Genomic DNA, 23,960 nt, shown 5'->3' on the forward strand with positions numbered 1-23,960 from the left:
TCTTACAATGAAGTGGTCTGCAGTAAGCTGCAAGATGGTTCTGCAGCTGTCCTTGCACACACTGTAGTTCTGGGTTACTTGCTGTGCCATTGTCATTTTGTGTGTTGAGACATGCCGTGAAATAATCAGGACTGGCATGGAGTTGGGTCATTTGACTGACAATGTTAAAAAGTGAGCCTGAAATCTGTAGAAAACCCTTTTTAAGCAAACAAGCCTGACTCCAGATTTTGACATGGTCAGATACCTGTGGGTGTTTCCAGCTGGAACATTTTGCTGTTGGGAGGTTCAGCCACAGTTCCTTCCTTTGGCAGCAACGAGAACCTGACTGGACTCTTAGGATGTAGCTGAGTAGCTCTACCAACACTGTCATAACTAAGGAAAAAAAAAATCTTTGAAGAGTTTATTTGAGTTTTTGACTAATTGCAAACAGTTCAGTGTTTGTGTATGCCTTGGGGTTGCTTTCCTCTATTTGGAGATGACTGAGTTGGTTGGAGAATTCATGAATAAAATGTAATGTTTGAGGCAAGTGCTCTATTTTCAATCTCATACTTAGAAAGGAATTGGAAATAAAAGTCCTTGGCAGAATATACAAAACTTATTCTGTATGCTTAACTAAATCTGCAACATAGAAGATAGTTGTACAAAATGAAGGATGTTGTATTTTTCTGATAAACAGAATAAGGTTTGGTGAGTCTTGTGGCTAGATCAAATTATTGTTCTTGCTTTCTCTGAAAAATGTATGTTCTTTTTATTAACCCTTCCCCTGGTTCTGTTCCAGTCTTACACAAGTCTTTTTCGAGAACCGAAAGATTGTTTTGTGTCTAGAATAACCAGATTCTAACCTGTTACTCAGAAAACAAAACCACCTTTATTATATTAGAGGGAAAAATTGACTAATTACTTTCTTAATTGAGCATTTCTTGGATGATAATTCATCTCTGAATGCATGTCACTTAGAACAGGATAGGCAGATTGTTTAAGAATAAAAAGGTAAGTAATATAAGTGACTGCAAGACATCTGTTTTAAGTTCAGGTGACTGACACATTCTGCAGATGGAATGCCAGGAAACAAAAGGTGATGCAGATATTGACCCCACTAACAGCATGCTGAATGATGACATTATAATTCTATCAGATACATTCTCTGTTGTGAGCATCATTTGATTTCATTTTAGCTTGACATTTAACTTTTTTCTCTTTTGAAAAAATAAAATCAGAATAAACATAAAAGCATTTGATTTGTTAAAATGTGTCTTTCTAATCTCTACATGAAAACATTTGCTTTGGCAGTTAAGGTACCAGATGCTATAATATTTCACATACAATCTTTATTATTAGCTTTGTTGTTCAATGATATGTCAGGCCTGGTATGTCACAGGAACAGTAAGGCTGAGGCATATAAATTGGTACTATGTCCTCGAGTCATTTTAAACCATTGTATTTAACATATGTGACATGTCTGAGTTAGCTAGTGATTGAATTAAAGTTCATGATTGACACAGAATGCTCTGTTGTGACAGTGCTTAGGGCCTGCTACGTACAGCAACATGTATAGTTATACAGGAATGTCAACCTCTAGCAGGTTTTTTTTATTTTTTCACTTTAAAGTATTTTGGAAGGGAAAATGAAATCTAAAAACGTATAGGTTTTATTTGTTGCTGTTTATAACTGTTCTGTTTATAAAATCCCTTGGCCAGTGAGTTTTCTTAATATTATAAGGCCTGTTTCAGGTGAACGTTCAGTGTCTTTTATAGTGAGGTTAGACTAGTAGAAACCCACAAGGATATTCCTATTGTGATCCAGTTTTAAATGTAGAGCCACAGACTTCCTTTTACAATTGAACTTTGTATGCAGATAGCACATGTGCAACCAAATTTAACTTTAGATCATGGATATGCAGTTGTGTACACAAGACTGACAAATATGTACATACATTTTAAGGCTGGAGTGCTCCTATTATTGTAAAGAGTGTATCTACAATATTTTCTGCTATTTATTAACAAGGCACAAATATTTCTAAAATCATCCTTTTTCAAATTAAGCAGATGACTTTTGTGTCACAAGTTCTGATTCATAATTATTTTAAAATTTGGATTGATCTTGCGAAGAAGAATTAAGCCTGAAGCGTAGGACTAACTTTTTCCCTTTCTGATCTCTAGTTATGATTGCAATAATTTTTCAAAACATTTCTTGAGTTTTAATTTGAATTGTTAAACAAGATAATTCCACCAACTAAATTCATGTTGACTTGTATAATAAGTGCGTTTAAGATAAACTGGATCTTGAAATTGCAGTCTCCAGGAAAAATGTATGATTTCTTCTGCCACAGTATGATTTAATCAGTGCTTTAAACTGTGGATGTTATCTGTACATGCTAGTACTTTATGAACTGATTTACTGTACCACCATCATGACTTGCTACAGAATGTCAAGCAAGTGCGTACACAAATGTTGATGTTTATCTTTTGGGTATTTTGTGTGTCATCTGTCTCTGCCATTTATGTTTGTGCTCAGATTCTGGCCATTAACCGAGGGGAAAATCTGAAGATCCTGACAGTGAAGGTCAACATTCCTGACGGGGTGAAGAATGAATTCTGTTGGTGGTGTGTCAATGAAAGGTCTGCGTGGATACATATTCTTACAGAAATATTTTTTTCTATAGGCAGCTGCATACTGAAATGTACCTCACATGTCTCATTACATTAAATACAATTTCAATGAATACTTATTAGATTAGATGAAATTAGCAAGTAGATAATTCTTATTCTGTATTTCTAGCTGCTGTAGCATTATGCTGAAAAGATCATGCCTTTGGCCATGTTTGGGAAGTTCTGGCACCATTCTACAATTGAATTTTTAAAAAGATATGTGAAGGCTGATGAAATAAGCATATATTTTCAAATTGTAGTATGCATCACATCCAGCAGTCTTTAGTGAAAGGAATTTGTAGAATCCAATATAATATACTTCTAAGTTCTAAAAATAATTCATATGCCTGATTACAATGATTAAAGAGAGCTATCTAAGATTTTAGATCAGTAAAGTACATAACTTGAGTTTCACAAATGTAAGGAATTACATGTTTAAAAATGTGTTGGGTTTAATAGACAAATTTAAATGTGTCTTCAGTCAGAGATTCTCAAATATTGTGTGGCCTGACTCTGGTTAAGTTAGAAAATTGAGCTTTGATTTCTTAGTGATTTGTTCTTACAAGTTGCTTTGTTTTAAGCCTGTAGTAAGATGTTTAGCATTGCATAATTTTGAGGTTTTTTGCAAAAGTTTGTGTCAAATATATGTTGTTTTGTGGAATATCTTTGTCAATCTTTTTCTTGGAAACTGTACCTTGATGTCTGCTCTTCAGGAATATTGTCTTAGGAACTCCTACCATTTCATCCTAAAATTTGAATAACTAAAAGGAGGAAAAAAGATAGGAGAAGATGCACTTTTCTAAATGTATAAAAATGTATACTGTGATGCTGCTTTAGCATATGTTTTACTTCCACACCAAGTCCAAGAAAAGGATGTAGTAAAAATGTTTCTTTTTAGGAAACTAAAGAGTTCTGTTTCCAAAATGGAAGCCCCTGGAAGACTTAAAATATTGTTTGATCAGATAAAATATCAGCTAGGACTAAGAGTAACTTCTTTTTTTCCAGGGAAGTATCAGGATTCATCACTACACCTAAGTTTTATTCTAGTTTTAATTTCTGTAATGGAATCTCTATCCTCCCTGCAAGATGTATATTCTGTAGGCAGAACATATCTGTCAGTTTTGCATTTACTGTGTCTATGACAGAATTCGGAAGCACTGTGAGCCACAGATAATGGAACAGCTTGTCACTGCTACACAAATGAAAGTGGGATGGAAATTGAGATATTTTCGGTTGATTACACTTTTGTGAGTCATCCTGAGATAAAAAGAATATTGACCTTGGAAATGGAACTACTTATTAATACTTGGCATTCATGAGGCCATATATGCTTATGCCTTTTTACTATTTAAGGACAGTTTCACCATCAGCAAACTTCCAAAGGAATGATTTTAGTAGATCTTGGTGCATTAACTTCTAGGACAGATTCTGATCTTTCTCATTAGATGAACAACATTGTTCTCAAACTGGCAAATACTAAATATCTATTCTGCCCTGCAAGCTTGGAAATGGCTGTCCAAGGGTGAGAGTTGTATTATTTTCATTGCATTGATTTACTGTTGAAAGCAGAATGTTAAGAACTTTTGTTTGAGGCAAGGATTTGAAAACTTTGCAAAGGTATTAATTAATTTGCTTGAAACTTGCACACAAAATCAGTTACAGAACCAGAAATGCCACCTTGCTACAGAGTTTGGCCAGTATTCTAGCCACAAAGCAGTATCACCTACTGCCTATTGAATTAGTAACAAATGCTGACCTTTATTTTATGTGCCCTTCTGAGGCAAATTTTTTATCATTAAAAGCCCCTCCAATGGAAAGTGGGTTTGGAAGGCTAGAGTTACTCATTATTGTATTGAGCTCTATGTAGATGCTGTCAAAGATTACTGTATCTTCTTTTCAAGTTCAGAATCTTTATTAGCCAATAGAAGCATCTATATTTCCTTGAACTTCGGGTTTGTGCTGAAAAGTCAGAAATATCCTTATGCCTGGCCCTATGGATTGTATTTTTCCCCAGAAAACGGCATCTCTGTGGTTTGGCAGCAAACCTAGCTCCATTAACTAGAACTGCGCTGGTCCCAGAGAATTACTTGGGACATGGAAAAAGAATCAGTGAGAAACAGCCAGAGCGGGGCTATTTAGCTGGCTTTGAGTGTAAAGACAACATGGAGTTGTCCCTTGGGAAGGGGTGAGATTTTGTTCCAAAGTGAGATTGCAGCCTTGAAAATTAAGTTCGGTGTTTGATACTCTTTTTTTTCAATTTCCAGACAGAATTCTCAGATCCTTTGTAAAGTCCATGGTGCGTACTTTGACTGTGGTTACCAACTTGGTACAAGTTTATATAATGTCTTGGAGGAAAACAAAACTCAGATTTTTGTGCTTCAGGTCTCAAACCCTAGCTGTGTTCTTCCTCGAATACTGGTGGTTCTTAACATGGGCTACATTAACTCTGTTGATGTATAGTTTCATCTTCTGAGATGTATCAGTACTCTAAGCCATTTCTGCTTATGGTGGTCCCTGTTGTGAGTACATGCACATGAAGGGCTGATGCACAGAGTAAGGTGATATTATTTATATGGAGCTTTTCTGAATAGGGCTTCATAGTCAATCTTGATTAAATAATCAAGAAAAATCTGTTCTTGGAGGGAAGCTTAACTAGGCTGTGATGATCTTTAAAAATATACACACATGCTTTTGCTTTGTTTTTTGTAGTGCAGTGAGTTTTTCTCGTTTCACATGAAGTATAGGAATGATTAAAATGCAGTATTTCCTATTATTGAAATTACTATTTGGGTATTTTTGCAATTTTTAATAGAATGTTGCCTAAATAATTTTGACTTACTTATAGGCAGGTAATAAAAATATCTGCTCTGATAACCTGGTTACAGAGGAAAGGTTTGCTACCTGGCTTTAATGGATGGAAGAGAGGGGGGAAACATCTGCCAAGTTTCCGAATTCCGTCCTGTTTGTTCTGAGGATACTTTCTGGGGGAGTGTAGTCATACTTGCCACCTGTAAAAACTTCATGTTTATAGTATTGGATGGCAATAAGAGGATTTAAAGCCTTTGCCAGTTTTATATAAGTATGGAAAGAGTCTCTAGTTACAAATAAGTATAATAGAACTATTTGCAAGAACTGTTAGCAAAGTGATGAGGTCATGTGGCTAAGCACTCACAACTCTGAATGTTGTAAAACTAAATGGTAAGCTTAATTCTGCTCCCATGTATGTCCTGTGTTAATGCAGTGTTGACTTGATCACACATTTCTCAACTGTAACATGCGCAGACACTTAGAAAAGCTGTTTCAGGAAATCATAGATCACCTTAAACTGAAAAGCTGTCTGGATAGGAGCAATTTAGGATTCTCTGTATTTCTGAGTGAGTGCAAGTCAGTAAAGTCAAAAGTAAAATTCCGTCCTGTTTTTGCCTGGGCCTGCACCTGGACACATTATCAAATGGCCATAATTCTATCGTGTTGCATTTAAAAAAAAAAACCAAACCAAAACACCACACAAACCAAAAATCTTACAAAACTTAGACACATTAACAGATACGTACGTATCTTATTTTGTCTTTAGGGACCCAGGCATGTAAAAAAAATACACCAAGTGAAGAAAACTCTGAATGTTATCAATATTTTAAAATGAAAAAAAAAACAAACAGGTGGACTATCGTAGAAAATGTTCAGAGTCTTTACTTCTGTTTGAGCATATCTGGTTGTGTCTCCTCAATCTTTCTTGCTTCTCATTAGGTGAACAGTGTCAGTGAGTCAGTTGTGTGCTTGTTCAGGGACTTCCCCCTGTAGTAGTGTTGCCCAAAACAAAAAGATCAGTGGTATAAATATCTGGGATCTTTGTTCTGGGGAGTTTGAAATTGACATGTGTTTTACAACAAAATTTGAAGTAACTGTCATTTATGGCTGTGACCACTGTGCACAATCTCCTTAAAGAAGGGAATGCTCCAAAGAGTTTGACTTAGAAAAGTTAGGAAATAGTCTTGTGTTTGTTTGCTATTTATTTAATTCTTCCTTTTTCTAGAATATTACTTACACTTTAAACATATCAGCAACAGGTAAAAGAGGAAAATAATTAGCAAGTTGTTTGGCTTTTGCTTTTTTAAGGGCAGGGCTGCTACAACATCGATAGATTGCATTTTGCATTTGAATAGAGATACTCAGAGCATTCCAAATGAAATTTGAATTGGGTTTCATTAACTGACATTGGTTTAGCTCTTGAATTTCTGTCTGGACACAGTTGCCTTCCATTGGTATTTCTGCAGTGACACTCAAGGAGCAAATAATTCAACCCTAATAATAGTATGGAACAAAGTTCTTCATTCAGTTGTGATAAGCTCTGATTTCTCAAAGTGAAGAGTAGTATTTTTTTATATGTTCTTTAAAACATAAAATGTGATTGCTTTATAATACCTAACAGAAAAAGGGAAAAGATAGGCCTTGTCCAATAGTGGAAACATGAACAACTTCTTATTCCATTCATATTTGAAGCCATAATTTTGTTGACTAATTATTGTAGTAATTCTGCAGTTTATAGGACATTACACTCAATGTAGAATTCTGTTAAGAATTCCCTTTTTACCTGAGTTTTTGTATACGCTCTTAAAATATCTTTTGATTTTTCTTTTTATATTCTTTTGCAGATGGAGACCAAAACAATTTTTAAAGCCAGAATTAATGAGGATACTACGGAATTCTGTAGAGGATTCATATAAACGCCTTATATATCCTCTCCTCTGTAGAGAATTCAGGTAAGTCCAGAATGAATGTGTATTTTCCTACTACCAATTTCTTGAGAATTCCCTCCTCAACTTTTTATTAGAATATCTTTTATCCATTTACAATATCAGCATTTTTTTAATCCTCTGTGCTTACAGAAGAAATTAACTATGTGTTCTTGGTTCTGTAGATTTAATTGGTGACCCTGTACAGTTCAGGCTACAGTAGAGAAATTATTTTTCTGTGAAGACATTTCACATGTTCACATATTTGTTGCTTGTATGTTTATCTAACAAAGTGCAGTTAAGATCTACATTACCATAATAGTTGTGTCTTTATCCTTGTATTAGCATAACATAATTCATTATGTCATTGAATTTTTCCCAGCATCTCTTCATGTCACAGCAATAGACATGGTTCTGACTCCTTCTCTTTTCACCTGTCTGAAAGAAACCAGCAAAGTAATTGTTGTGGTTGGAAGTGTCCCTCATGTTTGTCATCTGCACTTTGTGGTGAATGAATAAGTCATAGTGTCAGACTAATACCATTTTGTGGTTATTGTGATGGCTCTAGAGAAGTCAGTACTTTCTGGAGATACTGCAGTAATGTCATCAGACAGCGTCACTTGAAAGATCTGTAATATTGTCCTAAATTTAAAGAAATTTCAAGACTTAGTATCAAAGTTTCATTAATAGGGTATTTTCATAGTGTAGTAAAGGAGTTTATTATGTAATTGAAATTATTTAATATGTCAAAAAATCTGCATTCTAAAAGCATTATCTTCTAATGGCTAATAGTACTGATAGTGTGATTCTTCTCTTGAATACAGGAGAAGCTGCCCAAAACATAACATGTTTGATTCTGGCAAGACTTTTGGATATGTTACTCAAATTTTTATACCTGTTTGAGGTAGTTCAAATAGAATTTATCAGAGACCCTGTTTCTTGGAGCAGAAATGTTGAAATAATTTGTATCAGAATGACATGTGTTGTTTATTCAGTACCTAAAATTAGTAATCACATTCTAAAATGTAGTTCTTCTGTGCACCTGCTTGGCTGTGCTCTTATGTTTCTGTTCAAAATGGATTTGTTTTCCTGGCAGTTCTTTTCATGAGAATTATTGACTGGATGTTCTATGTTCTTCCTCTCTGAAAAGAAGTGTCAGCTAAAGTTTTTGAACAGCAGATATTTCTAATGGCTTCTGGGTTTCTTCACTACAGTATGTTGTGTTTGCTTATTACTTTTCAGGCAAGATTGCTTCACCTTTTTTGATTTGTGACCCTGTTTTTTGCTACACTGAATGTTACAGATTTTTGAAAGTGCTGAGTTCACTTACTTTTTGTGACCACAGTACATGTAGTTACTTTAGGGGAGGCACTATGTCTATTGTTTAGCCAAAATAACGAACATCTCATGATAGTGAGTCCAACTGTTGGCTCCTGTCGTCACATCAGTGTGAAAGTAGTTGGCATTCCTAGCCTTCTCTACAATTATATTCTTTTAAATAAAGAAAAAGACTTACTTTCTGGTTGGGTTTGGTTTTATCAGAAATAAGCAAACTGACATAAGGTTTTCTTCAGTGTTCTTTTACTGAGTTTTTGCTTTGTGGTTCCTACCACAGGACTGTTGTGGCCTTTGTGTTGTGTCTAACACCATGAGGACTGCTGCAGCAGTAGGTTGCTGAAGGTTTTCTATTCTCTTAACTAAAAAAACCCCGGTCCTTCCCTACTACTTCCTAGATGTAGCTCACAAGTCATAAATGCAAAGAATACAAAGCTTGTTGCCTCTTCCTGAGTGGATGTCTGCTTATCTTTTACTCTGTGATAGTTGTGCATGATTGGTGTCTGGTTAGGAAAAGGTGAAACATCTCCTTTAGAGAGGAATACAAAGCATCTGTCAGTAGAATTCCTGGTCCATGACCACTTAACCCTTACCCTTCTTTTATTCTCTTTCCACACACACCAGAAGCTGACTTTTAGGACTCTTGCAAAGGGCTGCTAAAGTATTCAATACCTCCTTTTAGCATTAATATTTCCAACCCACCCCCTGCTGTTATTTTTTTTTCTTTTATTATCATTAAATGTCGGAACAGAAAGTTTCCAAGAGTGTATTGAAATTTCTGGTACTTCTAGTGATCAGGAGAATGAAACTTGCCAGCAAGACAGTTACCTTATTTATTGTTTAATTTCCTTTCTTCCACTCTGTCAGATACCATCATTTCTTGTATCTGGTATAATAATGTCCAGTGTTGCTTTTGGCTCTTTGAAATACATTTTATTTTGTTGCAGTACTGCATGGAATGATTCCATCAGGATTTGATGCAAGTGATGTGGCATGGATGTATTTTTTTTAATGGATAATCCTTTCCTAATTTTCTATGCTTTCTTGAACTGAGAGCTTTCTCTCCTCTGTCTTCAGGGACACAAACATTTCTCTGTATATCTTGTTTCACACCTGAAGCTAGTTTGCAGATATTTTTCCACAGAAAGGATTGCCTCTCAGACTGAATATGGAAGTGGGGAGTTTTAAATCTCAATTGAAAAACTGACTCATAACATTGAATATAGAAGCTAGTAGGTCATGATTAGGTTATTTGCTTTTATTACAGTATACCTGTTAGTGATATACAGTCTGAATGCTTCTTAGAGTTGAAGAGAGGGGCTTGAAATTCTGACTTGGTTGATACTTTTTCATAAAGTAGCAGGTGAAGGGTTTTGTTTTGTTTTTTACAAAATAACCATTCATCTTGTGTTTAGAGAGGAGGACAGCTATCTACCTCTGCCTTATATTTCTGCCATTAATGGGAATTGTCACAAATTGGAAAAACATGAAGCTGGGCATCTTGCCATTTGGATGAAGCCAGAAGTGCACTGAAAAAGAGAAAGATATTAGATTCTTTGAGGTAGCTTGGTATTTGTTCAAGGATCAAATGACTATCCCTAACTCGAAATTAAGAGCCAGTACTTGGGACAGTAGATCATGTCATTGATACAAGCGTTGAGTGAGAGACAGTTAGAGAGAAAAGATCTATATTTGAAATTTAAAAATACAGGATATTATGTAATAGAAAGGACATACATTATGTTCCCCCTACGCACCTGGCACTTTCAGTAACATTTCCTGTTGTTATAAAAGTTTCTGTATATCCATGCCAATTTTAAACATGATTTCCATAAGGTGCACGTAACTAATAGCATGTGTTTAGGAGCAATTTTAATTCTTGTACAAGTCTTCCTTCACAGGTGGACTGATGTGAATTTGCAGTATGGGAGGACTTAGTCTTGTGGGCAGTAGGGACCCCATATCTTTGGGATAGATGGAAAGCTGGAACTTGGCCCGTCTCTATACAAAGCCTCCAGTCCAAGAGGCTTTCAACCATTCAACCGTTCCTTGTTTACAAGCCACTTCTAGACTTCATTTGTATGCGCATGTGACTGTCTGAATCTCTGTTGTGCTTGTATATAGAAAATAGATCCACATAAATGTTAAGTGCTCAGAAGATGAGATTATTTAGTTAAGGAATAAAGACAAAACAGAATCATTGATTTAGTATGTGGAATATTACTGGCCATTTTGGTCCCTTCATCTCAAGGGGGGGAAGGCCAGTGAAGGGGAACAAGGTATGAAATAATTTCTGTGCGAAGGATTGACTCTTCAGTTTGGAAAAGAGAGGATGGAGAGATGAGTGGTGTGTGAGGAGTGGCAGAGGGTTTCTAGGGATAAATTTTGACTCTCTTCCAGTATAAGACCTAGGGGGCCATAAAAATTAAAACCAGTCTGCTTCCAACCAAAACGTGGGAGCTATTTGCAGTTTGTGGTGGACCTGCAGAGCTTGCTGCCTACAGACTGTGTGGATGCAAGAAATGTGCATGGGTTCAGTAGGAGACTGGATAGTTGGATAAGAGGTCTGTTACAAGCTACAAAACAAACAAATCATGTCAAGCTCAAGAAACACTCTGAGAAGGAAGTAGTTGGAGGCTAGGATGAGGTTATGGGACAGGTATACTAATGCTGCTGTATCAGCTCCCTAGGCAGCTGCTTATAGCCACACTTAGAGACAGGATACTGGGATAGAGGGACCACTTACCTGTAGTAGTGCAGCCATTCCCATATTCTTTTTTCATTGTGTCTGCTCTTTGGTGCTGAGGGCACTTTTGAATTGCTAAGGAGTCTTGGAATACATGTATACCCTTCACTATTTCACTTTAATTCATGTCAGTATCAATCTGGTATACTTGATACAGAAACAAAAACCATGGAGCCTTTTGCTGTTGCACACTTCCTTAGAAAATGTTAAAGCAATAATGTGTGAAAGGGAATCTAGACCTATCTCTAGACTGCTTTACTAATGAGAAAGACTGACCAGTTCTTTCTGTACCACTCTGGGATGAGACAGGGCCAAGCTGGTTGTTTGGTTGGATCCTGGGCAAATTCAAGACAGACTCTTAAGTTCTTCCACATCTGAAAATTGCTTAGAACAGCTTTATGTCCCGTCAGGTCAAATAGCACTTATGAGGGATGTCTTTGAACTGTTTGTAGCCTGCTTGTATCATGCACTGATGGACCTAAACAACTTGAGTAATTTCCCCTGCCCTGTTCAGTTAACTGGAATGCAGGTTTCTTCTGTGAAAATAAACCCAGATATTTCTTTTTTCAGTGATGGGTAAAAGGAAAAGGAGAACAAGGGCACTCTCTTTAAGTTACATGAAGGCTTTACTGGATTGCTTTTGCTTGCCCAATTATGGTAGTTATTGACAACATAATGCAGCTGAAAATGACAATGAGTATTCACAAAAGGAGAACAAAAATCAGCTAGATGATGAGTATTTGTGTCTCCATTACTTTTTCGATTTTGCTTTTTTTATGTAAGATGCCATACCATGACAAAAATACGTGTCCTTATCAGTCACTGTCTTACTAGCCACATCTGACAAATGTATCTTGTACACCTTCATTCAGCAAGACTGACTGGTTTCTCATAACACTTTGCAGTAAGTGTTCTTGCTTAAAGTCATCAAAGTCAGTGCTTGCTGGACTACCTTCTTTTTGTTGAAGAACATGGAAAAGAAAGGTGAGGACATTATGTCCCCATCAGCTTTCTAGTTTGCTTCCGAGGAAGCAGAATACCCTCCTAGAAAGACCTCAAATCTACACATGTCTGTGGTGACTGTTAAATAACATAATTCATAGATGAAATTGAATGCCTCATGAGTCATGGTGTGTTAGCAATTAATTGGATAGACCCTTCCAGTTTCCCTCTCTAGTACCCCTTAGCCTAAATGATCATCCTTTTTTGTTTGGTAGTGATTTTTTTCTCCAGTTCTGGGAAGCTACAGTAAATTCAGTCTCTGCCTTCTTCAAATCCACTTTTCTTTGCAATCAGGTATCAGCTCTGACAAGAAGCTGTTCTTTGCTCAAAATTATGAGTTGACATTTGAATGTGTACGTTCTTACAGGTGTTTCTAGTATATACTTTATGTTGATTCACTTTCTTAGAACCAGAGTGAGATGATCATATAGCTGATCCTTTTTTAAAAAGTGTCAAAAACTTGATTGGAAGTGTAATATTTAATTAAAGATAATGGAAAACATGACTGGAAAAAGCCTTACAACTTTGGAATGATTCAGAAGTTGGTTTGAAAGCTAATTGAGGGGAAAATGGTTTTTGCTTTCATCCTTCTAAGATCAAAGTTGACATCTGATGCAGAGAAAGAGTCTGTGATGATGTTTGGGAGAAATCTTCGGCAGTTGCTTCTGACCAGCCCTGTGAGGGGCCGTACTTTGATGGGAGTAGATCCTGGCTACAAACATGGCTGCAAGTTGGCAATTATTTCACCAACCAGTAAGTTTCAATTCAGAATATTTGTGAAAAGACTGATAAAAATATATTCATTTGCAGGAAAGGATAGATTAAAAACCTTATTTTTTATCAGATTGAGGTTTTTTTGTTAAGCTTTTAGTGTTTTCCACACATCCTGTTATGCAAATTCCTTTCTTCAGGGTTGAGCTTAAGTTTCTGGCACCTGGATTCCAGTATATCCTTTGGTGTTATTACTTCTTTCTAAAATATAATTTAAAATCCCTTCTGCCTTCTTGAATACATGTTCAAATAATTGTGCCTCTCAGTAGTCAGCAAAGAGAACACCTGGCACTTTTATTGTTTAACAAAGAATTTGAATTTAAATGCTTTCTCTAACTTAGCTTTTTTCATGGGTAATATCTTGGACATCTGGACACTTTATCAGCCCTTTTTTGTTTAGTAGTATGTGTGTTAATGGGAGAGGTTAGAAACTTTATATTTGCAGAACTTTTTGGTTCTGTTTTCCCATTCATCCTAGTTCAATCTGGGGATACATACGTCTTTTGGCCAATGCAAAAAATAGCTTGTTTTCCTTTTATTTTGCTGTTGCTTTTTGTATGAGACTATATCCACCTAGGGTGGGTGTAAGGAACAGTGTGTTCTTGACATGTGTTAAAATGGCAGTAAAGGTAAGGTAAATGGTTATTAATTTGCATTGCACCATAAGCTATCAGTACCAGTTAATAGAGTTATTTCCAAATGTGATAGATGGGATGATGGCAAAAGCTGGCATTGCAGTTCTAGTCCTAAGACTGCATTTTAATTTTAACCTCTCTTTACAGAATCTGTAAAATGTACCAGACTAGAGCAATAAATCTTTTGCAGTGAATTGCTGGTTTTCTCTTTGATAATACAATATACTTCATTTCCCTAATATGACTAGATGCTTGTTATTTGTTATGTGGATATGTCCCCAGGGAACTGGAAAATAAATCAACTCATTTTGCTTTGGCAACCAAAGCATTTTTGCACACCATACATTTCTTCTAATTGGATACAAAAATAAAAGGAAAAGATGGCTCATTAAGAAGCTTTTTTTGTGAATCAACAAATTAACTTTAGTAGTTCTGCAGTATATAGCTTTTGGATCTTTGTGTTTGTTATCAAATGGCTTTGCCTTTCATTGTTCCAGGTCAGATACTCCATACTGATGTTGTTTACTTGCATTCTGGTCAAGGATTTCATGAAGCTGAGAAGATAAAGAGGCTTCTGCTACAGTACAGGTATGCTAAGGAAACTTCCATTACTTTTTTTTACCAAACATAACTACAGTTTTCATTCTATAAAGCACTCTATTTGCTTTTGGGTGGAATAAGAATTCTGAGTTAAAAATGGAATTACTTTTTTTTTTTTTTTTTAAGAGCTTCTTTTTCTTATAGTCTATATTAATGCTTTACACTATGTTAGAAGCATATGAAATCAAGCCATGGCTATGACTAAGGCTGCATCCTATGAATGTATCCTCATAAAGCTCTGTCAATCAATTTATTTTTAGGAATAAAAATTAACTTTCAGCTAAGAAATAAGTTTAGTCTCACTCTTCCTACCCACCTCCCTCCCCAACCCCCAGATCACTCATTGCTCTTTCCCTGTTCCAAAAGTCACATTTAGATTTTTAGAAGAGTTTTATTAAGCAAAGGAAATCCTCTTCGGATAGATCTCCAGATGGACTCACTAATAGAGGCAGTATGACTGAAAGGTTATTGTATCCAACTATTTTGGGATCCCCAACAGACAGACATCTGGTCTACTGAGTCAGCTGCTGAACAGCTACAGCATACAGTCCAGTTTGTCTTTAAGCATTAGATTGGCTTTAAACAAGGTGATTTGATGGCTGACTGGCTGTGATGAGGACAGTTAGAGGCAATGACCTTGCAAGCTGCTGCAAACTGTGATGTTCCCATTAAGGAATTAAGTTTCTGATTGCTTGGGCTTCTGTCCTTTTTCATGACTCATAACAGATGAGGGAAATACGAGGTGAAAGTGTTTGAAGACTGTAAATAACATTGCATTTCTTTTATGAATATGAAGTATCATTTGGGGTTTTTCTGCAGGTATTACCACTGTTCAGTTCCAGTATAAATGAGTGAAAATTTTGACTCGTCGCTTACGCTGTCACATTGAAAACCTGTTAAACACAATGTGATATTTCTAGGAACATGTTCTCATTAAATCTGGGCCTTGTGTTATATGAAATAAGATGTATTAGTCATTGTTGTGGATTGAATGCTATACATGAAAAAGTCTAAAAGAAAAATTAAGAATAATTGTTCATTTTTGTTACTCCTTTCCAAGCTGTAGCACTGTTGTGATTGGCAATGGCACGGCCTGCAGAGAAACAGAAGCTTACTTTGCTGACTTAATTATGAAGAAATATTTTGCACCACTGGATGTTGTTTACTGGTAAGATTGTTTTGCTTGCTGGGATATTTTAACTTAACCGGTAGTTTTAAGCGTAATTTTTTTGAAGTATTTATTTTTGTAGCCTTGTCTTTCTTTCAGTCAAGCTTAACCCATCCTTCTGACTCTCCTTCTGAATAAGTAAGAGAGACTCACTGAAGCATTTTACTTTCTCTTCCTGAAGTTCATTTGTTGCTATTACCATTGTAACAAAGTATGCAAAAATAGTAGCTCAGACAGCCAAGGACCTATTTGGCATTGCATGTTTATTTCTTGATAAATGAGTTTTAAATGCAAATAATAAAGCTTATGTTGTCTGACTATGGTATGGAACACTTGTTAATTCTATGGGTATTACATGGTCTGGAAATAAATATTTTCATGCCTAGCAGGAAGTAGTGAAGATATTTATTCTCTTTAAACCTCAAATTTTATCCATTAGTTTGTTGAATTCAAACTATTCTGCTGTTGGTTTGGATGGAAACTGTACTGTATCACTTTCTTTTATCCCATGCAGAACTGCTCTTTTTTTAATTCACACCTTTATTTTGTGAAAGCATTTTTGGTGGTTTACCTTGGATTATCTTTTGTGCTGAAGTGTAACAGCAGTATTTAGTTTTCACTGTCTTAACGTACTGAAATAAGTTATCCAAATTTTTGAAAAAGTCATGGCCTTTCTCTGGTCAAAGTAGTATACATTTAATGGAGCCTTTTCTCTGTAGATTAGGAAGTTATCTTACAGAAATGGTCAACAAATGTGTTATTCCTACTAATTTATGCTATCATTTAATTGCACTTGTTCTTTGTTTCCTAAAATTTGTAAGTAAATTTGCACTAGATATGATACTTAAATCTCTTTTATATTCCAGGAGACATAGTAGGGTTGTTTGGACTTTAATTGTTTACAAAGGAAGGGAGGCTGTTCAAGCATCCTCTTTCCTGAATCCAACTTGAAAACAGTGGATTTCTAATGACCATAGAGAATGGAAAACACTTCATACTGTGTGGTTTTTGGCAAATGATTAATTTCACTGTTGTTCACTTAATATAGTTTCAAGATCCATTGCGCTGACATAAGCACTTTGAAAGAGTAATAGTGATTTTTATTTCTTTATTGATCATATGCTACAAAATGTAAATAAATATTTAGTTTATGCAGAAAAGTTTATATAATGCTGTGGTGAATGGTTTTCTCACTGTGTTTTCCCCTTTTGCTTCAGTATTTTCTCCCTGTTTATAGTTCAAGATTATAGAGTTTGCAAAATAATATCAGTATTGATTGCGGGGGGGCAGGCAGTAGAGCTACCAACTTCTTGGAACTGGTAAAAGCTCTTGTGAAATAGGAATTAGTATAAATGGTCTAAGGCAGAAGTCAGGTTATCAACTTGGTTGTTTTTTCTAGTAGTGACAGATAAATTTTAAACATTTCACTATTTCCAAAACTTGTGATATTTGTAGGAAAAATACATAAATGTAGTTTAATTTATCAGATTAATTCCTGGAAATTTTTTTGCTTTCGGTATGTTTTGTTAGTGCATTTCTTGTGCTGTGCTCATAAATGGTGAAGAGCTAGTCCCTACTTAAGAATTCATATACAAAACTCTGAGGTACTGCATATGAAATTAAAAATCAGGAGAATGTTGTGGGGTTTTTTTGTACTGCATGCTATAGGTGACATTTGATGCTGTTGAGCTTCATAGACTGCAGTTTATGAGTGCATTTGTATGTGGTTTTACAGATAAGATGGATTTGCAGTCCTCGTGTCTCTCTTCACATTCTGACAGTCTCGACTGAGTTTCTTTCTTGAAGATTGGGGTTTCTATGTTCCCGTTTCTGCTAAACTGCATTATTCAGTGCTGGGGTTTCCCAGCCATACTGCTAATTCATGAATGTAACTACTCTGTTTACTTTCTGGCTCCAGAAAACTTTGTCAATCTCCTTGGTATTTCTTAGTAACAGCAAGGAATGATGAGTCCAGACATTCAGTCCCCCACTTGTGATAATCCAATAAAATGCCTGGAATTTGTGTCAGTCCAGTTCAGAAATGTGATACTTGCTAAATGAGGAGCAATTGGTACAGAATTATCATTTGAGCAATAAGTCACAGTAGGCACACATTGTGAGAACTGCTACACCTCTTAAGGTTAACTGTAAAAGATGACTTGGAAGAATATGCTCTGCTGATCCTCTTGTTTTTTAAAACGTCCTCCAGAGCACATGCTCTTAGATCATAAAAACCTTTTTGGTTTCCATGTATAAAGTTTTCCCTTGATTATTTTGTTTTCTCATGGTAGTAGAAAATATGAGGGCTTTGTTTATACATAGGTTGAATACAGATCTCTAATCAGTTCTTTGGAAAGCCGTGGTATGCTTTTGGATCAAGTGATCTTTAAAAATTGTTTTACAATTAGAATCTCTAAGAAACAATTAAATGTTGGAACAGTTAATTTTTTTTAAAGATCTACTTCAGCAGGTTGCAACTGTAACTAAAAAATAGATTTAAAAATCAATTTAGTGCTTGAGCTGTGGGGAAAGAAACAACCAACCATGGAAAAAAAAAAAAAAAAAAGCAAAAAAACCCCCAGAACAAAACAAAAATCCTCCAGTACTTAAACTGTAACAGTATGAGTCAGTTACACCTAAGGATACCATTTTCCAAACATTCAGCTTCTTGCAGTCATGCACTGAGCTGCAGAAAGGTGGAAATCCTTACCCAGTAAAACAGATCTCAGTTCATGGCTGTGTGCAAGTTTCAGAGAATTGCTGATTGTATTTGCATTTACAATCTTTTTCCTTAAAGGAGTCCAAATGTAAAGTGGCTTGACAGATGAGGCTGGATTGTTTTATAGTCCTTTAAAACCAAAATGCCAGTCAACTTCTTAAGCTGTCATTCAGAAAGGTGGATGATAGAGAGGTAGTACAGACCTAGGCTTCCTTAGTAAATAAAGCTTGTAATACAATACTACTTAATTATTTTTTTTTAAAGGTGGAGAAATTATTATAAAAAAACCCCAAAAAACTGTTCATACTTTTATGTCCAGTTCATCATGCATTTTCAGGGAATGGAGTTGATAATAGTCTGTACTTTTGGAGAGGTGTGTGCAATTGATACATGGACAGATAATCTGAACAGATATGCACCCTAGTGAAGGTTAATGATAGTAACTAGCTGAATACTTAATTGTGTATATGTGCAGTACACGCTGAAATAAACTACTACAAAAATCCTGTACAATAATTTCAGAATTGTGCATGAAGTTATTCCTTGGCTTCAATATCTGACTCTAGTGAGGACTTTACTACAGACTTAAATGAGAACACCATTTCACCTGTTTTTCAGTTGTGTGGCAAGAATCAAATTAACTGATTTGCACTTAAAAATATTTGTTGTATCAGTATCAAAAGACGCTTCCAAAATTTTCTTAAATTCAATTTCTCTCAAACATTGCAATATTTTATTGGATGACTGCTTTGTCTTTTTTAGTGCTAATAAATATATGAAAAGCAACCAGTGAGAATAACAAATCCTCAGCAAGTGCAAACTATATATAGCTTTACTGAACTTTTCCAAAGAGAAGACAAATCAGTGAAGACAGTAGTAGGAAATGAGGCACATGGCATGATTTTTCGTGTGACTTTAAAACCTGTCTGGACTCAGTTTGACAGTTTTTGATTTAAAGCAAATATTTTTCACTATTATTGTAACCAACATGTGTTCAGATACCTACATCCAACCTAAATAACTGCAGGACTTTTTTTTTTTAAATGTAGTTTCCCTTGTAGAGCTATGTTTATTGTCTTAGATTAGGACTGGACTAGAGCCCAGAGACAGTCATATCTAGTCTTCAGGTTTTTTGTTACAAATCAGTTTTTGTTACAAGGTTCAATAAATATTCTTGATTATTTATGTTAGCTCTATTATGAGTTCTTGCCAAAGATACGTTGTATTATAACCAAAACAGATGTTCTCTTTTAGACAAGTGTATTTGTTTTAATAGGACCAGAAATGTAAATGAAACAACAATGTGTTCAGCATTAACATGGCAGATGATGAACTTTCAGGATTTCATTGGCCTTTTTGGATTAAATTAAAATCTTGAAAAAATATTTCAGGAATCTCATTCCACGTTTCAATTGCTGCAACTGTTTTTCTTTGATTGCTGTTGGTTGTAGGCATCTTGAAAATGAAACCCATCTGAATAACAGGTGAACTGTGCTAGAGCAGGACAACACAAACAGCCCAATCATCATCACTGGAAAAATGAAATCACAATTTTGCTTTTAGCCTTAGTGGTTTCATTGTCACAATACAAACGATTTGACTTTTCTTATGTGCTTGTTCCATTAATGTCCACTAGGAATAAAGTATTTCAGCTCATATTTAAAAGGAAGTAAAGAATGCAGCCAGTCAGGTGGTTGTTTTTTAGGTGGCTGGGTGTTTAATTTCTGTTATATTTGATTTTAAACTTGATACAAAGTCCCTTTCTCGCACTTTCATAAAATCTTTTTTTGCTCTTGAGACTTTTTAAGCAACATAATTAATAATTTACTGCTGTTTAAGTTCAAACACTTCTGTACTGTGACAAATAGGGGAAAGTCTGTAATGTCTTGTAAAGTTCTTGGGTTTTCAAAGAAAATGTTTAAATTGTCTGCTTTAGGTAGAATAGGACTACGTATTCTTAGTAGAACATTTCTGTTTAATACCTTTTGAAGTTGGGCCTTGGTGGCAAGAAATTGATTTGGACATGTTTGTTCTACAGGATTTTAGGCCCGCTTGTATTTTATAGGTGTCTGCACATGCTTTAAATATCCTTTTCAATTTAAATGTGTGTTTTATGTAGTTGAATATCTACATTATACTCTCTCAGCTTTAACAAATGCCACTTTCAAGTTCCATGGCTCTACATTTCTAATGTTACACTAGCTTAATTCCCATTACTTTTCTGCTTCGTAGCACTCGCAGTTTGAAAGGGACCTAACATTCGGGTTCATATTATGATAATTAGGTTTCAAAGCAGTGTGGGGGGATTAAGATGTCTGAAGTCTAGTTGCCGAATAAAGTTCAGAACTACTTGTAAAACTTGTTTGAGTGGTTAACAGAAGTGGTTTTATTTATTCAATGCTCATGCAGCATTAATCCGTATTTCATCAGGTACCCACGGTGCTGTAACTCTAGATACGACCTTGGGACTTAATTTACCCCATCTCAGTTTTCCTTATTAATGTGCCATGAAAGAGGTACATGAAAGATAGCCAACTTCAAAGCACCTTTTCAAATAAAGTGGTTGATGTGAATCCTCTGGTATTTAACACTGTCTGTCAAATGTTTCAGCTGGTTTGCATCCTTTTACAAGCTATTGCTTGCTGCATTAATGCAGTTGTTTCAAGTCTGTTGAGAGTACAAAGGGGGTAGGGATATGTCAAACTTTATTCCTATTTCTTTTTGATTATATTTTCTTTAAGCTGTTATTTTTGTCTGTTAAGGTATATAACTCTACTAATGACACATTTATGTATGTACACCTACACACCTTAGGTCATTAGATGTCTGATACAAAAGGTAGAAAGTAGTTTGGAAGGCTTTGGCAAAAGGAATACATATTCAGTGGAAACAATGCACATGTCTGAAATGTGCACTGAAGAACCTTTGTTCTTCTTTCATCTCTTTCAAACTCTAGCAGAGTCATGAGAAGTCCTAAACAATGAAGAAATTATTTGAGGAACAAACAGGTTTAAAACGTGTGTGAAGAGGACATAGTCAATGAAAGCATTTTAAATTATGTAGTGATTTCCTGCCAAACTGTCTTACATCCCTTACTTTCTGTTGTGATTATTTGCCTCAGCTGAGTCAGAACTCATGATCATGTGCGCTTGAAATGAAAAATCATTTTGTGAATATTTATGTTTATAGGAGACAGTCCTATAAACTGGAACCTCACTTGGTATAGAGAATTCTTCTGCCTGCTACTTTTGATTATTCATAACTTCAGCTAGTATTTAGTCTATTGTTCAGCATCACATGGATTGTAATAAGTGTGTGCATTTAAAATAGCATCTGATGTTTGTTCCTGGTGTATCCACAGACTGGTATCTATGTTGAGCTGAACCCATACTGTTTTCAAAAGGGGAAACTCAGAAGTCACCTTAGATTCTGAAGCAGTCCAAGAAGACAAAGATTCCCCTCTGCTCCAGCTTTGTTGCTCATGTTAAAGGTTTACTGTAGACACCAGAACCATCTCTAGCCATGTTTATCCAAGGGGAGGAAAAAAATGGAAAAGCAGTGAAGATAGTGACACATCAGTGTGACAGGTGAAATAGGAGATGGTAATTTCTGGTTTGTATAGCATGAATTTGAAACTTCTTAAAACAAAATTTATAAGCAATACACTTAATTATGGAATCTTTGAATTCTATTTTAGAGAAATAACTTCCCTGTTTTTAAGATGAGAACCAAGGGCTAACAAGGAGTATGTCTGTGTAGTTGAAGAGATTATGAGTTCCTTTAAATTCAGAAAATGGATAAGATATATGTGGAGTCTAGACTTTACCAATGTGAAGGCAGAGGGTCAGGAAGTGTAAATGTAACTAGTGAAAGAAATCTGAATCTTCAAGAAAAACACTTGAACCTGTTGTCCAAACTGGGTCCAGGGCAATCTATGGGAAAAGAGTCTTGTGGGAGAGAGGAAAGTTATACATGCAACTTCCTATCTATGTTTTCTTTCTAAGAGAAAATCATAGTCACAGTAATATCAAGTAGTGATTTTAAGAGTTATGCATTCTTAATATATAAATCTCTTCAGACCTTTAAAGGATACTAAACAGGCAAACAAAAAAAATTACTTCTGTAAAATTAGGGAAGATTTTAGGATGAAAATCCATTAAGCATGTGACAGTATGTTTAAGGGCAACTTTGCATACTCTTCAATTAGAAATGTACTGATCTCAGATACCCTCTTGCAAATCAGATAATAAATGTGAGAAACCGATCACAGTAATTCCTCTCCCTCTCCCTTTGTTTTTTAACAGAGAAGACATTTGTTATGTTTAGGATTGCAAAATTACTTCTCTATTTTCATTTTTATTTTATATACCCCACTGAGCAGTAATTTGTGCACAGGCTGTTTTCTTGTAGTTTTTTTGTTCAGGTAAATAAAACCTCTCTTTTATTAAGATACTCAGCTAGAAGGCATCTGGTATTTCAGAACAACAGAAGTCAGATCAGGAGAGAGAACGGTCCAACAATATTTACAAACACAAAACAAGAACACGTTGGAAAGGTAAAAGGTTATTGAGAGACACCAGACAAAGGATATGCAATGAGCAAGTGCTACCATTTCTGCATGGAATGTGCCCATCAGGTCTTCGGGCAGTTTTGGAACATGTGTATTGCCTGGGGTATATTCATAGAGCAAGACTAGGTATATTGTTCCTAAAGCTCACTTAAAACGAAATCAGATTTTTACCAAATATGTGTAGCAGTGATTTTATTGTTCAGCATAGAACTGCTAAAACTATACTGTGAGTAGGGGATGTTACTTTGGGGGTGTGTTTGGCTCAGTAGTAGAAGTCTTTAAAACACTGTTTTATCACTTAACATTTTGTGCTGGTGAATGTTTCCAATGCGGTCTCCTTTCTTAAGAGTTTTGTATGATGACAGTGAAAATTGCTCTGACCTGAAGTCTTTTGTTCAAGACTAATTCCACTGGTCAGAAATGATTACGGATTTAATAGATTTAAAGAAAAATGGATGACTAGATCTTAAATTTGCTAGATTGCTACAGTGAAAGAAAACTAGTTCATTTGAATGTCTGGTATTTTGGGGGGGTTGCGGGTACCTAACAGGCTAAAAATAAACTTTTTATTTCAGACTGAAATGATTTAGGTTGTTTAATGTGGTTACAACTTCTGAAGTTTTTCTATGCAATGTTTGGTCAACACCACAAGGTGTTCATTTCAAAGAAAGATTTCCAGGAAGATCTTACCTAGTGGAATGAACACAACACAAGGTGATATTGTAGCACACCCACTTCTCCCAGAATATTTTTTTATTTGGTCTGACATCCTTCTTTCTTTGGAGGGTCACCAGACCATCCTTCCTCATGATGGCTGTTGACTTGCTCACATGATGTTTGGAGTATCAGCAGAGATACTGAAGGATGAAACGTTGAAGTTGTCTACATCTGAAAGGTTGAGTGCAGAACTCTGATCTGTGTGTGCCATCTACTACTTCTTGACCACAGAATACAAGAAGTCTTTTGTTAAGAGGTGTCTGAGTGGTGGCCAAGGTCTGAGGATGTCTCAAGGAATGCAAAAAGCCTGAGGAAC

The 23,960-nt window shown here is 35.6% G+C and overlaps 1 protein-coding gene across 1 annotated transcript in view; it reads left to right on the forward strand.

Annotated features, from left to right (window-relative positions):
* Nucleotides 1–23,960, forward strand: part of SRBD1 (S1 RNA binding domain 1) — a 130,941-nt gene that overhangs the window by 19,140 nt on the left and 87,841 nt on the right. The window contains exons 12-16 of the mRNA XM_026846115.1: nucleotides 2,515–2,618; nucleotides 7,301–7,408; nucleotides 13,060–13,217; nucleotides 14,368–14,458; nucleotides 15,531–15,638. Of these exons, the coding sequence (XP_026701916.1) occupies nucleotides 2,515–2,618; nucleotides 7,301–7,408; nucleotides 13,060–13,217; nucleotides 14,368–14,458; nucleotides 15,531–15,638 (569 nt within the window). The remainder of the gene's footprint in view (nucleotides 1–2,514; nucleotides 2,619–7,300; nucleotides 7,409–13,059; nucleotides 13,218–14,367; nucleotides 14,459–15,530; nucleotides 15,639–23,960) is intronic.

The sequence above is a fragment of the Athene cunicularia genome (genome assembly GCF_003259725.1).
Source record: "Athene cunicularia isolate RWA chromosome 3 unlocalized genomic scaffold, athCun1 chr3_part1, whole genome shotgun sequence".
Classification (NCBI taxonomy): Eukaryota; Metazoa; Chordata; class Aves; order Strigiformes; family Strigidae; genus Athene; species Athene cunicularia.